Source organism: Typopeltis vanoorti, chromosome 3, assembly GCF_054136105.1.
Source record: "Typopeltis vanoorti isolate ZY-2024b chromosome 3, IOZ_Tvanoo_1.0, whole genome shotgun sequence".
Lineage (NCBI taxonomy): Eukaryota > Metazoa > Arthropoda > Arachnida > Uropygi > Thelyphonidae > Typopeltis > Typopeltis vanoorti.
The window spans coordinates 82215145-82229050 of record NC_143551.1 but is presented as its reverse complement, the minus strand read 5'-3'; the positions used below and the strand labels follow the sequence as shown (position 1 = coordinate 82229050).

Below are 13906 nucleotides of genomic sequence, written 5' to 3'. Positions count from 1 at the left end.
TTATGAAAACGAAAGGAAAAAGATCCTTCAATTTTTCATTGAAATTACACTTTCTTTTGGGCATTTTGTAACAAACGGTATAACTTTATTAATTTAAAAAATATGATATTCACAATTAATATGAGGATGCAAGAATACGAAATGAACAGTTCAAAACTAGGTTATATCACATACCCTGTAGCGATACTAAAACAATTTAGTGCCTGATGCATGAAGCTTAGTTTGCATAGCGTACGATATCCAATGGTCTGAAATGTTTCTCATTGGTTGAAAGAAATTTAACTTAAGAAATTTAAGAATATTAACATGCCATGAACTATCATGGCATGTTAATATTCAAAAACATGTCGACCAATGAGAAACATTTTGGACCGTCGGATATCGTACGCTATGCGAACCAAGCTTGAGACAAAAGATTGCAAAAAAATTTACGGCCAACCAGACGAACGAAATAGATACCGATTAGTAAAACATACAGTTGGGCGACTGTCACCCTCATTCATTCTGACATTCTTTTCTCCGGCTGAATAAAATGTATGGAACCCTTTCTTTTAAGCTTAAGCGGTGATCCGAATGCATTTTTGAAAATTATGGAGACAACTACCGTGTTTGAATAAAAACTTTAGTTTAATATAACTAAAATCTACATTCGACATTTCGACCTTTATGTCAAGGTCATCTTCTGGAGCATACAACTATACACAGAACACAAGCTACACTACAATCCAACTGGTTTGTTTAAGATACTGACCAACTGCTACAACAATTGTTGGCCTGACCTCTGGTGAAAAAAAAAAAAAATTATACATCAACGCTAGAGTCCTATTATTAGTGTTATCTGTTGGTTGTAGAAATACATTGGGTGCAGCAACAAGTATCTATCTATATACATATATTAACATCATGATTATACTTATACATTCCACCCAGTTGGTATGGAATGGTTTCTAATACTAGCATACATTCAGCCTACCTAATATATAAGATCCAACATAAGTCAGGATGCTAGTATTAGAAACCATTCCATACCAACTGGCTGGAATGTACAAGTATAATCATGGTGTTAATATATGTATATAGATAGGTACTTGTTGTTGCACCCAATGTATTTCTACAACCAACAGATAACACTAATAATAGGACTCTGGAGTTGATGTATAATTTTTTCTTTCACCAGCACACATTCAGCCTACCTAATATATAAGATCCAACATAAGTCAGGACCCTAGCTAATCTTCAGCGAGTATTAGAAACCATTCCATACCAACTGGCGGGAATGTACAAGTATAATCATGATGTTAATATATGTATATACATAGATACTTGTTGTTGCGCCCAATGTATTTCTACAACCAACAGATAACACTAATAATAGGACTCTAGCGTTGATGTATAAATTTTTTTTTTTTTTTTTTTTCACAAGAGATCAGGAAAACAATTGTTGTAGCGGTTGGTCAGTATCTTTAACAAACCAGTTGGATTGTAGTGTAGCTTGTTTTCTGTGTATAGTTGTATGCTCCAGAAGATGACCTTGACATAAAGGTCGAAACGTCGAATGTAGATTTTAGTTATATTAAACTAAAGTTTTTATTCAAACACGGTAGTTGTCTCCATAATTTTCAAAAATGCAAATGTATGGAACTAAATCGTTTTCCCAAAATTCTAACATTCTGGTAATTCACCGAACTACAAAATAAATATGTCTCTGCTTTTTGTTTTGTAAACATACATTTTTAAAAGCACCCAAAAATATTAAGACTTGTACTAATTCTTATTAGAAATGTTAATATATTTATATTCTAAAAAATCCGGGACATTTAGCGTCCCGAACTAAACTATCGGGACCCAGCGACAGAAGTAATAAAACTGGGACGTATGGGATCCCTAACAATGAAGTAAAGTTTCTTTATAAAGATGTTCTGTGAGGAAATTACTTTTATGAAGGACTCGTGTCTTCCAATAAATTCTACATTTAGTGTCAGTAGCATGCTCTGCAAGTCCAGACTGTTCTGGCTCTTGGTATTTAATATAAGACTTGTGTTCTTGTAGACAAAAAAAAAAAAAAAAGCAGATCTTCTGGTTTGTCAAATAAGATAATTCACAAGAGCAAGGAATCTAATAGACTCCTGGAAAACCGAGAGGTGGGAGCTTGTCCTTAGGAGAAGCAAGAAGGGTGGAGATTTTTATAATCGGGTAAAAGGTAACAAAAATATTCATGTTTTTAAAACTTTTGCTATGGGATACACATAAGGGATAGGAATGTAAATTATTTCTTCTTCATTGGAAAAGCTAGAGATACTATAATTGTTAATCCTTTTTTGATGAAAGAATCATTAAAACCATTAGATAAAAAGGTGGAATTAATATGTTGTAATTCTTTCTGTAAATTTATGTTCTTCATCTGAAGAACATAAAGAATGAGCACAATATTCTAAAGTCTTAATAGTTCCAGTCTTTTGACTAGGATAGTGGCAAGATTCAGCATGAATATAATGGCCTGTATTAGTCTTCTTCTGTAAAACTGAAAATGTAAGTTCCATCTGGTTGATGAAGAATTAAAAAATCTAAAAAGGTTAATTGGTTATTTACTTCTTCTTCTAAGGCGAATTTGGATCCTGGAATGAAGTGTATATAATTTGGAAAGAAGCTGCTGTAATTCACAGGAAGAGCCATTCTAAATTGCTAAAATATCAACCACCAATCTGTATCAATGTATAGGCTTAGGTGATATGTCATCAACGATACGTTGTTCAAATGCTTCATAAAGAAATTGGCAATATTATAAGAAATAGGATTGCCCATGTCAATTTCTTTGATTTGTTGATATAATTTGTTTTTATTTAAAGGAGAAATAACCAGAATGTATTACAAAATCAAATAGTTTAACAATATCTGAAGTAATGGAATAGTGTCAGATTTTACAGATTATATGCTATTCCAATTGGTAAATGGACAATTTGTGTTGGATCATTACTAATAATAAATACTTCTGCATCTCTTTGAACTTATTTGTGAAGCCAGAGAAAGGAAGCTAGTTTATTAATATTGAAGTCCCTGATTTCACTGTTTGGGTAATTTAGACCATAGGAAATCTGCCTTCAGAAATCCGTGTGTTGAGGCTTAGCCACAGTCTGGCCTGGCAGACCATGTTTTGGATACAACCCACACGATCTCCTGGAAAAAATAACACTATGCTCCACCACAGTAAATCCAAAAAAGAAAGACTATGTTTAGAATCTGTAGCAGCACTCAGAAATCAACTGAATCTAAATAAATACGTTTGCATTACTTCCGAAAATTTGGGAAACATTAATTATCAGAGATTCCACCTTATATTCTAGGTCACCTCACCTACAATCGCCCATAGAGGGTGTACCACCTAGATAGGACTTCATAGAGTCATCCATATGTTTTTCTTAGTATTGTGTTGTATATGAGTATGTGTTACATTAGTTTTTTGTAATCCCTGAAGATGTCTCAGTGACTGAGACGAAATATTGGAAGTATTAAAATCCGTTTTAATTCTTTCCAAGTGCTGTCTGTATATTCCATTAAGCCTCCAACATGATGCCTTCAGAAATAATCAAAACATTTACTGGAATTTGGAAAGATTTGGCATTTGTAAATAATCAGTGTTAGTGTTTATCAACATTTGGAGCTGTAAAGATATATGAAAGCAAAAAAATGCAGCAAGGAAATTTTGAGCCAGAGTAGGTCATCGATTGTAATTAGTAATCTCTGGTATAGAATATCATCTATACAAAACTAATTTCTGGAAACTCATTTGCATGAGTTTCCAGAAGAAAAAAAAATCTCCATTTCTGTATGAGGCCAGCTAACTTGCCTTCAGTTGAAAAGTTTATAAAAGTTCTTTTTTTACTTTAGACACAATTCAGCAGTGCTCTTTCTGACCAGAGAGGTTAAGGCTCTCTGAACATTTTACTGACCATTATGATCATTACAGATTTTTATTTCTTTTAGAGAAGAAAGACAATCAATTACACTTGATTCTCACTATAACAAACTCTAGTTTGTTATAGTGAGAATCAAGTGACCATTTGTTGTGTACTGATTTTTTTTTTTTTTTTTTTTGTAATTAATACCTTGTACATATGGGACATTAGATGGGGCTTGTGAGTAAGTTTGTATAGTGGTGTTTGCTATGGTGAGATTTAGCTGTACCATACACATGCACACAGTAGCATTTATATATATATATATATATATATATATATATATATATAAAGAACTTTTTTGAAAATTAAATTTTGAGGAATTTTATTTAACATGAAGATATAACATTTATTTGTACATAATTTTTGGGTACTTGCAGTTCTTTTAAACAAAATCTCACTAGAATTTTTGTGTTTGATGGAAGGCGGGGGGAGGGTTCTATTGCTGATCTTGCACATTATCATAGCTTAGAGTACTCTCCATGTAATTGTGGAGAGTATCATAGCTGATATGTCTCCAATTAATTGTTTGATTATTTCCTTGAGAAATTTAAATATTTTAATGTTAAATGTTAGCAGTGACTCACTTATTCTCTCTTGTTCCATATTTAAAATTAGAATTTATACAATTGCAGTTGCATATCAGATATTTAAATAAAGCTTGATTTGTTTATTTCAGTTTATTTAGCCACCAAGAGATTCCCCAGGAAAATCTTGTTCATGGAAAAGACGGTCAACCTTACTTGTTTTCTGTAGCCATTACAGACTTGGATCCAAAGCCTCTTACAAAAGTCTTAAAAGTTTATCAAAATAGTTTTGCAATAATGGATGCATATTATACAGCTACAAGTTTATAGTTCATCCTTCAGTAAGCAGTGTTTAATTAGATTCCTTGATATATTTGTTTAAATTAGTATTAAATATAAATTTTCCAAGTAAAATAACAAAATATACAAAAACATTCTGTTTTATCTCATTATCATTATGTCATCAGGCATCTGAGGTATTCTGAGACTTGGTATGATTTTCTTTTCAACGTTATATCCTTTTTAATGTTATATCCTTCACAAGATGCAGAAATGCTATACATTTCTGCATCTTGATATCTGCATCTCAAACACACATGCCAGGCCATTTTGAAACATCTTGCATATAATATGTATATATTATATGCATATAATAGTATTGTGCTTTGCTTCACTTCTGTGCCAAACTTTCTCTTCATAGCTCACATTAAGTGCCAAAAAATTCATAGAAATTGCACTGGATGAGACAGGACTTATAAGGATGGGTGTTCTACAGCACATTGTTGTTTTGCACAAGATGTGCTATTTATGACTGTGCATTGTTTAAAAAAAAAATTAAAAACTTCAGTCATGATTCAGAATAAGTTCTTCTTCTAGTTCACAGGTGATTAGGGAAAAAAAGATTTTGTTCAGCAGTAATCAAATTTTGCAGGCAGGCTTCCATGTGCATTCATTCTTGTCCATCAGAACCTATGGGAACCCATCTTGCATGTGCACACATAATCTGCTCATATATAGGAAAATCTTTCCTCTGACACATTTAAACTTACCAGCAGTTCAACAGTAATCCTCTAGGCCTTGAATAATCAACCACCTTTGTTTTTTTTTTAAAAAATACTTGCCACCTCTTGTCCGTAAACATTTCAAAACATCTGCAACATCTTTTGCCTGCTTCTTCAGAACTTCATATGAAATTCTATAGCACATCCTTTTTTTAAATGATACAAAATATCATTCCCACTGCCAATGGAAATTAAATTTTAAAACAGCTAAGAAACACATGTGCACATATACAAATTCACACATTGGAACAAACCAAGAACCATTGTACTACTGACATCAAATGTCAAGTTTCGACTTTTTAGTCCACCAGCACCAAGCATTGTTGCCAATTTCATTACATTATAAACTTGCAGTTACTTATTTTTCTTTTGCAGTGAAATGCATTTCCTTTATATTTTGAACAAATTTAGATTAGCAGTATTTTCTTCAAGTTATGTTTATGTGGGAAAAGAATAAGATGGATGCTGTAATAATAAAAACATTACTTTAGAACAGAAATTATCTTTTTCAAATAGTGGTTTTAAATTTAATTTAGTATTTAATTAATATTCACAATTAAGACAATGTTTTACTAGTCATTATAAAAAAAAAATTATTTGATTCTACATTTAGGTTGGTAGTTTCTAAAAAAAATTTCATTCTACTGTTGAATGTTCAGTTTAAAATATTACATTCTGCACTGGTTAGATATTCTATACATTGGACAGATCTTGGGTTTGATTACTGTGTGTGTGTGTGTGTGTGTGTGTGTAGTATCTCACACAGGCAAAAACAGCAGTCTGAGGGAAGAATATACTGTTTTGTTTGTAGTGAGTTTGATACGAAGTAAGGATATCATATTTATGTATGTTTATAGAATGAATAGAGATATCGGATTTTCTATTTAAACATATGAAATGTTCTTTTACAGGCATTTTAATCAAATGTTGTCAACACCACTTGTTATTTATTGTTCATAGCTGAGTGTTCTTGAATATATTAGAAATATGCAGTAGCCCACCCACAATAACATAGCAGGTTTACAACCTTCCATTGATATTGTCATATGGTGGGATATTACATTACGATATAGAATGAAGTAAAAGATTCACTTACATTAGATACTTTTCATTGAACAACTAATATTTGGACTAAGTATCTTATCTGTTATCAAAGTAAAAATTACCATATGTTAAACAATATTACTATACGAGGGTAGTCTGAAAAGTTCTTGGCCTCGACCATAGATGGCAACATTATCAGCAAGATTTTTTTTTCCTAAGTTGGTACATCTGTCATAAGCATCCATGTGAAATTGCAAGTCATTCTATCAAGTAGTTTGTTTTATACAGCTGTCTGAAGCAAAAGTGCAGTCTGTATCCCTTGAAATGGATAAAATTGAGCATCGTGCGGTTATAAAATTCATTGGTAAAAGAAAGTTTGATAGCAAAAGAAGTTCATAAAAGTTTATGGGCACTCTTCTTGCTTCATTTTTGACAATTAAGAAATGGGCTGCCGAGTTTAAACGTGGCCATACCAGCCTTGAAGATGATCCAAATGAAGGACGTCCAAAAAGTGTAACAATACCAGGTTTACAACCTTCCATTGATATTGTCATATGGTGGGATATTACATTACGATATAGAATGAAGTAAAAGATTCACTTACATTAGATACTTTTCATTGAACAACTAATATTTGGACTAAGTATCTTATCTGTTATCAAAGTAAAAATTACCATATGTTAAACAATATTACTATACGAGGGTAGTCTGAAAAGTTCTTGGCCTTGACCATAGATGGCAACATTATCAGCAAGATTTTTTTTCCTAAGTTGGTACATCTGTCATAAGCATCCATGTGAAATTGCAAGTCATTCTATCAAGTAGTTTGTTTTATACAGCTGTCTGAAGCAAAAGTGCAGTCTGTATCCCTTGAAATGGATAAAATTGAGCATTGTGCGGTTATAAAATTCATTGGTAAAAGAAAGTTTGATAGCAAAAGAAGTTCATAAAAGTTTATGGGCACTCTTCTTGCTTCATTTTTGACAATTAAGAAATGGGCTGCCGAGTTTAAACGTGGCCATACCAGCCTTGAAGATGATCCAAATGAAGGACGTCCAAAAAGTGTAACAATACCAGAAATCATTGATCAAGTGCATGACATGGTATAGGATGACTGGCGAGTCAAAGTGCATGAAATTGCTGAGACTATAGGCATTTCAAAAGAACATGTAGAATATATATTTTGCATGAAGAATTGCAAATGAAAATGTTTTGCGCAAGATGGGTGCCACGCTTACTCACAGCAGATCAAAAACACACTCGCATGAAAATCTGAACAGTGCTTGGAGCATTTTAACAAGAATAAAATGAATTTTGTGCGTTGATTTATTACTATGAACGAGACTTGGATTCACCATTACACACCAGAATCCAAATAGTGGACAAAAGCTGGTTGTTCAGCGCCAAAGAAGACAAAGTCAGTTCCATCAGCAGGAAAGGTCATGGCATTGGTGTTTTGGAATGCTAAAGGCATTTTGTTTATTAATTATCTTGTGAAGGGTAAAACAGTAACCGGGGAATATTATTCCGATCTTTTACCCAGACTAGACAAAAAAAATTTCTCAGAAAAGACCTGCTTTGCAGAAGAAAAAAAATCATCTTTCATCAGGACAATGCACCTGTCCACAAAGGCAATGGGAAAATGAAGGGATCTGCACTATGAATTGTTGGAACATCCACCCTATTCCCCAGATTTGGCTCCCTCTGACTTCTGTCTCCTCCCAAAACTAAAGCTCTTCCTCGCTGGTCAGCATTTTTCTTCGAATCAAGAAGTGATTGCAGCTATAGAGGGGGTATTTTGCAGATCTTACTGAGAACCACTACAGAGATGGAATAATGGTGCTGGAGCATCGCTGGAATAAATGTATTAGTCATAAGGGAGATTATATTGAAAAATAAAAATAATTTTGAAATTATAAATTCGTTTTTTCATTGTTAAGCCAAGAACTTTTTAGACCACCTCGTAATTAATTAAATTCACTCTGAATAACTGTATGGTGTGTTAACATCAAAAGCCAGTAGTTGTATGATTCTGCATTTAAAAAAAAAAAAAATACAAGTAATGAAAACAGTATTTAAATGAACAGCTTAGAAAACCGTGAGGGTTTTATACAGCTACTTCATTTAAGGTTAGTGAAAAGGAGAAGAGATATGAAAATCTTTCATATCATTCATTTACTTCTATTTAAGATCTCTCTCTACTCAGCAATGACATTTTGAAGGCCTTGAAGGACCATAGAACCATTCTCTGTGTCCTGTATGGTGTTTTTTTATATATATATATATTTGCAGCTTAGAAAGAATTCATGCTAAATTTAGGTGACCTTAAAAAACTGATTTATCTGAAGATGCAATTTACCTGTAAACTTATACGTCTGATTACAGTTTACATTATGCAAACAAGTTACACAGGGCCTTATCTGCATGTGATGCCTTGAAGAACACAAAAATTACACCCACAATCATCTGTGTGGCAAGTCGGGATTGGCAGATCATGTTCTAGATACTTCTTCACATAGGATCAGATGGAGGAAAACATCTTTATTACATAGAAGTTATCATAAGTCTCAGAGGCTATTTTTAGAATCAGCATCAGCTGTTAAGCATTCTCCCAATCTTAACAAGTATGGTTACGTTAATTTATCAAAGATCTGGGAGACTATAATTTTAAGACCTGATAGCCTTACTGGGGTGCTTAAGGGTCAAAGCTGTATAACTGAGAGGAGACCTCCACATAGCCTTTAAAGGAATGCGGAGAACCGACCAGGGCTTCTGACCTAATGTCCAATCCTCACCTTCTCGTGGTGCACCCTGTTGGGTATCTACTTGGATACTGAACGAACGAGGATGGGCTGGCAATTTGGGATTTAGCCGACCAAATTGTATTCTTATTGGTTTAACCAAAATAAAAAAATGATGGTACAACATGACAAAATTTCATGTCGGCTGGGGTGTCACCCGGTTAAACAAGGCCCCTGTTGTTTTTGCCAGAGAACCAGGGCGAACAGCGAAAAGTCAGCTACTGGAACAAATCTGAAAACAAACCCCAACTCAACATCATCAGAGTTAAAGATCGGTACTATCAACACAAGAAGCCTGAATGGCAAAGAAATGGAGCTAGCTTAGGAATTAGATAAGTACCAGATCGACATAATAGGGGTGACTGAAACAAAAAAGACAAAAACTGGTGAGATCATTCTGAGCAATAAATACAAAATGTTATATTCAGGAAATGACAATCAAGGAAAATAAGGAGTAGCCATAGTATTCAACACAAAATACGAGGTTAATCTTCTTGAATGGCAGTCAGTCTCAAGTAGAGTAATGGTCGCAAATATGAGAATTTGGAACTGGACAATGAGACTTATTTGTGCCTATGGGCCCACAGAAGGTTCTACTAAGGTAGAAGTGGAGGAATTTTTTGAAGTTTTAGAAAAAGCAACTGACACAATGAAAAAGGAAAAGTTGGTCCTTGTTGGAGATCTAAATAGCAGAGTAGGAAATGATTGTGAGACATACAAAAATATTTTGGGAAAATTTGGAGAAAAGAGCAAAGATAATAATAATGGTAAATATCTGTTGGATTTCTGCTCAGGACATGGACTGGTTATTACTAACACCATGTTCTAACATAAAAATGTGCACAAATTCACATGGAGAGAAGAGGCAAGGAATAAGAAAAGTCTCATTGACTACGTTATTGTTGATAGTGATGTTTTCTCCCTGGTGCAGGACACCAGAGGTACAGAGGATTTGAAATTCACAGTGATCACTATTTAGTCTTGAGCAGGATAAAATTGAATTTCACATTGAAAAGAATAACATGTAAGAAAGTTTTAAAGCGAATAAAAGTTGAGCAGCTCTCAGATGTGAATTTTAGACTAAAATACACAAAGATTATTGAAGAAAAAATGAAAGAGTTTGAGAACAGGAATCAAACCTTGGAGATTCGGTGGCAAACTCTAAAGAAAACATTGATTGATTCTGCCAGAGAGGCATGTGGTGAGGTTGTCTGCAAGGATAAAAAATATCAGAACTCCCTGGTAGACACAGGAAGTTAAAGAGGCAGTGAAGGAAAAGAAGAAAGCATACCAAAAGTTCCTGTCAAATAAGTCAGCTTGTGCTCTTAGAGAATACAGAGACAAATGCAAGAATGCTAAACACTGTTGTAAAACTAGCTAAACAAAAGTCATGGGAGGACTTTGGCAAGAATATAGAAAATAGATATCAAGAAGGTGGCAAAATATTCTGGAGGTTGTTGAAGAAGCTTAGGAATGGAGGAAAGAGGGCTGTAAAAGGAATTGGAGATGATAAAGGTGACATGAAAATTGGAGAAAAAGATATCCTTGAAGTATGGAGTAATTACTTTGAAAAACTGCTAAATGAAACAAGCAATGATGACAGCACAGTTGTAAAAAAACACTGACCAGGCATGCAGTCAGGAATACATATCCATACTTGAAGTAGAAAGAGCCATCAAAGGCTTGAAATGTGGAAAGGCAGCAGGAGTAGATGATATTCAACCAGAAATGCTGAAGTATGGTGGTATAAGTGTCTTACAGTGGCTGCACCGCATAGTTCAGAATGCCTGGACAGAGGGACGAATTTCTGATGATTGGAGTAGAGCTCTCATAGTACCCATATATAAAAAGGGAAATAAAACTGAATGTGAGAATTACAGAGGTATTTCCCTACTGTCTGTTCCTAGCAAGATCTATGCAAGTATACTTGAGAAATGGTTGAGAAGATTTGTGGAAGAAAAGCTTGGTGAAGAACAAGCTGGATTCAGGCCAAATAGAAGCTGTCGGGATCAGATCTTCACTTTATGACAAATAGTCGAGAAAGCATGGGAATATAACAGAGATCTGTATTTAAGTTTTGTCGATTTGGAAAATGCATATGACAAGGTGCCAAGAGAGAGAAGCTATTCAATATGCTGCAGCTATATAATGTCAATGGGGCATTATATCAGCAATACTTAGTCTTTATTTGAGTTGTAAGTCAGCAGTTAGAATTGAAGGAAGTACAGGAAGATGGTTTAATGTTAAATCTGGTGTGAGACAAGGATGTACATTATCCCCTCTGTTATTCATTATCTATATGGATCACATTATGAAGGAAAGTGGTATTAAACATGATATCAAAATTGGAGATGTTAATGTCAGCTCTTTGCTTTATGTAGATGATGTTATACTTCTAAATAAATCCGCTACAAGTCTGCAAGATTCTCTGACTAAATTGAATAGCTGTTGTAATAGATATGGTATGAAGGTCAGCAATAACAAGACAAAGACATTGAAAATAGGCAGAAACATTGAAAATATCAAGTGCATTCTGAATGGAGAAGCTACATTTCTAAATCACTTAGGGAATTGAAACAACGTAGATCCGAATATAAATTAAATAATACTTTAATAGATATTTCCGATATTTCGGCAATGTCACATTGCCATTTTCTAAAGGAACTTACAAAAAGGCAGGTGCACACAGGCACTAACAATACAGTAACTGAGAATGAAGATATGAAGCTATCGTTCTCCTAGAAGTCCTGATGGTGCCCTCTGGCGGGCTAAGTAGGCGTTCTTGGCCGTTGGGCTGAAGGTCTGCTGATGTATGCCTCCCAAATTTGGGGCAGTCGCATACAACCAAATTTGTTGAGGTTTGGAGAGTTTCTTAGGGCAGAGGCTGATTCCATAAATAATCTTTCGAATTTATATTTGCTCCGGTGTATTATTGTTGCTTTCTTCCACCGTATTTTGTGGCGAGTATCCAGAGAATGGTCCACAAGACCAGAATGGTATACTTGTAAAACCGGATGTAGTCCTTGTGTTCAGAAATTCTGATATTCGCTGTCCTGCCTGTTTGGCCAAAGTACGACAACCTACAGAACAAGTAAAACATTTCAGCTACTTAGGCACGATTTTTACTGAAGATGGTAAATTAAATATAGAAATACACAACAGAATCAGCAAAGCTGGTTATGGTGGGAAGTCAGTTGAATAAATTCATATGGAGTAAGATAGAAATTAGTCGGAACACTAAATTAGCTGTATACAAGACAGTGTTCAAACCAGTTTTAATTTATGGATCTGAGAGCTGGGTCAGAAGTAAAACACTTGACCAAAGACTAGAGACCGCAGATATGAGAGTCCTGAGAAAAATTAGAGTCGTGAACACATGGCATCAGCAATATCATATTAAAAACAAGGATATTAGGAAAGAACTTGACATGGTCAACATCCAGGAATGCGTTAGCAGAGCTAATCTCAGGTGGTATGGTCACTTAAACAGAATGGGCAAAGAAAGATTATCAAAACAAGTGTTCTCTGCCAGGTTGGCAAGAAAACCAAGAAAACGACCCAGAGAAAGACCAAATATAGGTGGATTGATATGGCACAAAGTGCCTTAGACGATAGAAATATAAGATCTTATAATGTTGGAGTCTTGACAAGTAACAGACTGATTTGGAGGAAAATTGTAGATACGAAGTTAGTAATGAGGTAATTTTTTTCATGCAGTACTATCATATCCTGTACACCCCTTGAGGGTACATGGCAGGAAATTGATGATGATGAGGTATAAGAGAGTATCAGTGTTAAAATTATTCGCATTGCATACATTATCAAAGACAAACAAAATTTCTAATCTCATTTAGGTATTCACTGGATTCCCCATACGTACTAGAAGATCCAAGAAATTTGCAAATTGCTGGGATTATATAGATTGTTTAGGCCTTGCAGAATATATCACTGAACGTGCTCACACAGTTATGGAAAAAGATGGCATTCGTACATAAATAAAAACTAATTTGTATAAGAAAAGTATCAAAGAAAAATGAGGCCCTTTTCCCTTTCCTAAGCTCCACAAAATGAATTTATGCATCTTATGCAGCCTGGAAAGTTGTTCTTTTGAACACTTCTCATTGCTGCAAGACTTTTGTTTTCATCATCATCAAATTCCTGATATGTACCCTAAAGGAGCGTACAGAATATTATGATAGTACCACATAAAAAATTTACATCATTACTTACTTCTGATCAACAATTTTCCTTCAAATTAATCTATTATCAGTAAAGACTCCAATATTATCAGATCTTATTTTGTTGGTTTGCATGTTTAATTGAACTGAATTGCAGAACCATAAGACTATTAGATTTTGTTTTACAGCATATGCTGACATGTCATGCATTAACTTTCTATGCTTATTATTACTTTTATGGAATTTGATTAAGCATTGTATGAAGTTTGCTGATGATGATGCAAAATTAGGTAGAGTAATAATTAATCAAGGCAATGTGGAGAGCTTGCAGGACGATTTCAA

General features: G+C 34.2%; 1 protein-coding gene across 4 annotated transcripts in view; it reads left to right on the top strand.

The window, feature by feature from the left end:
• Ipk1 (Inositol phosphate kinase 1) overlaps positions 1–13906 on the top strand; it is a 200425-nt gene that overhangs the window by 173990 nt on the left and 12529 nt on the right. For all 4 annotated transcript variants that reach the window (XM_090390700.1, XM_090390699.1, XM_090390698.1 and 1 more), the window contains exon 14: positions 4633–4821. In XM_090390700.1, the coding sequence (XP_090246826.1) occupies positions 4633–4810 (178 nt within the window). In that variant the 3' untranslated portion in view covers positions 4811–4821. The remainder of the gene's footprint in view (positions 1–4632; positions 4822–13906) is intronic.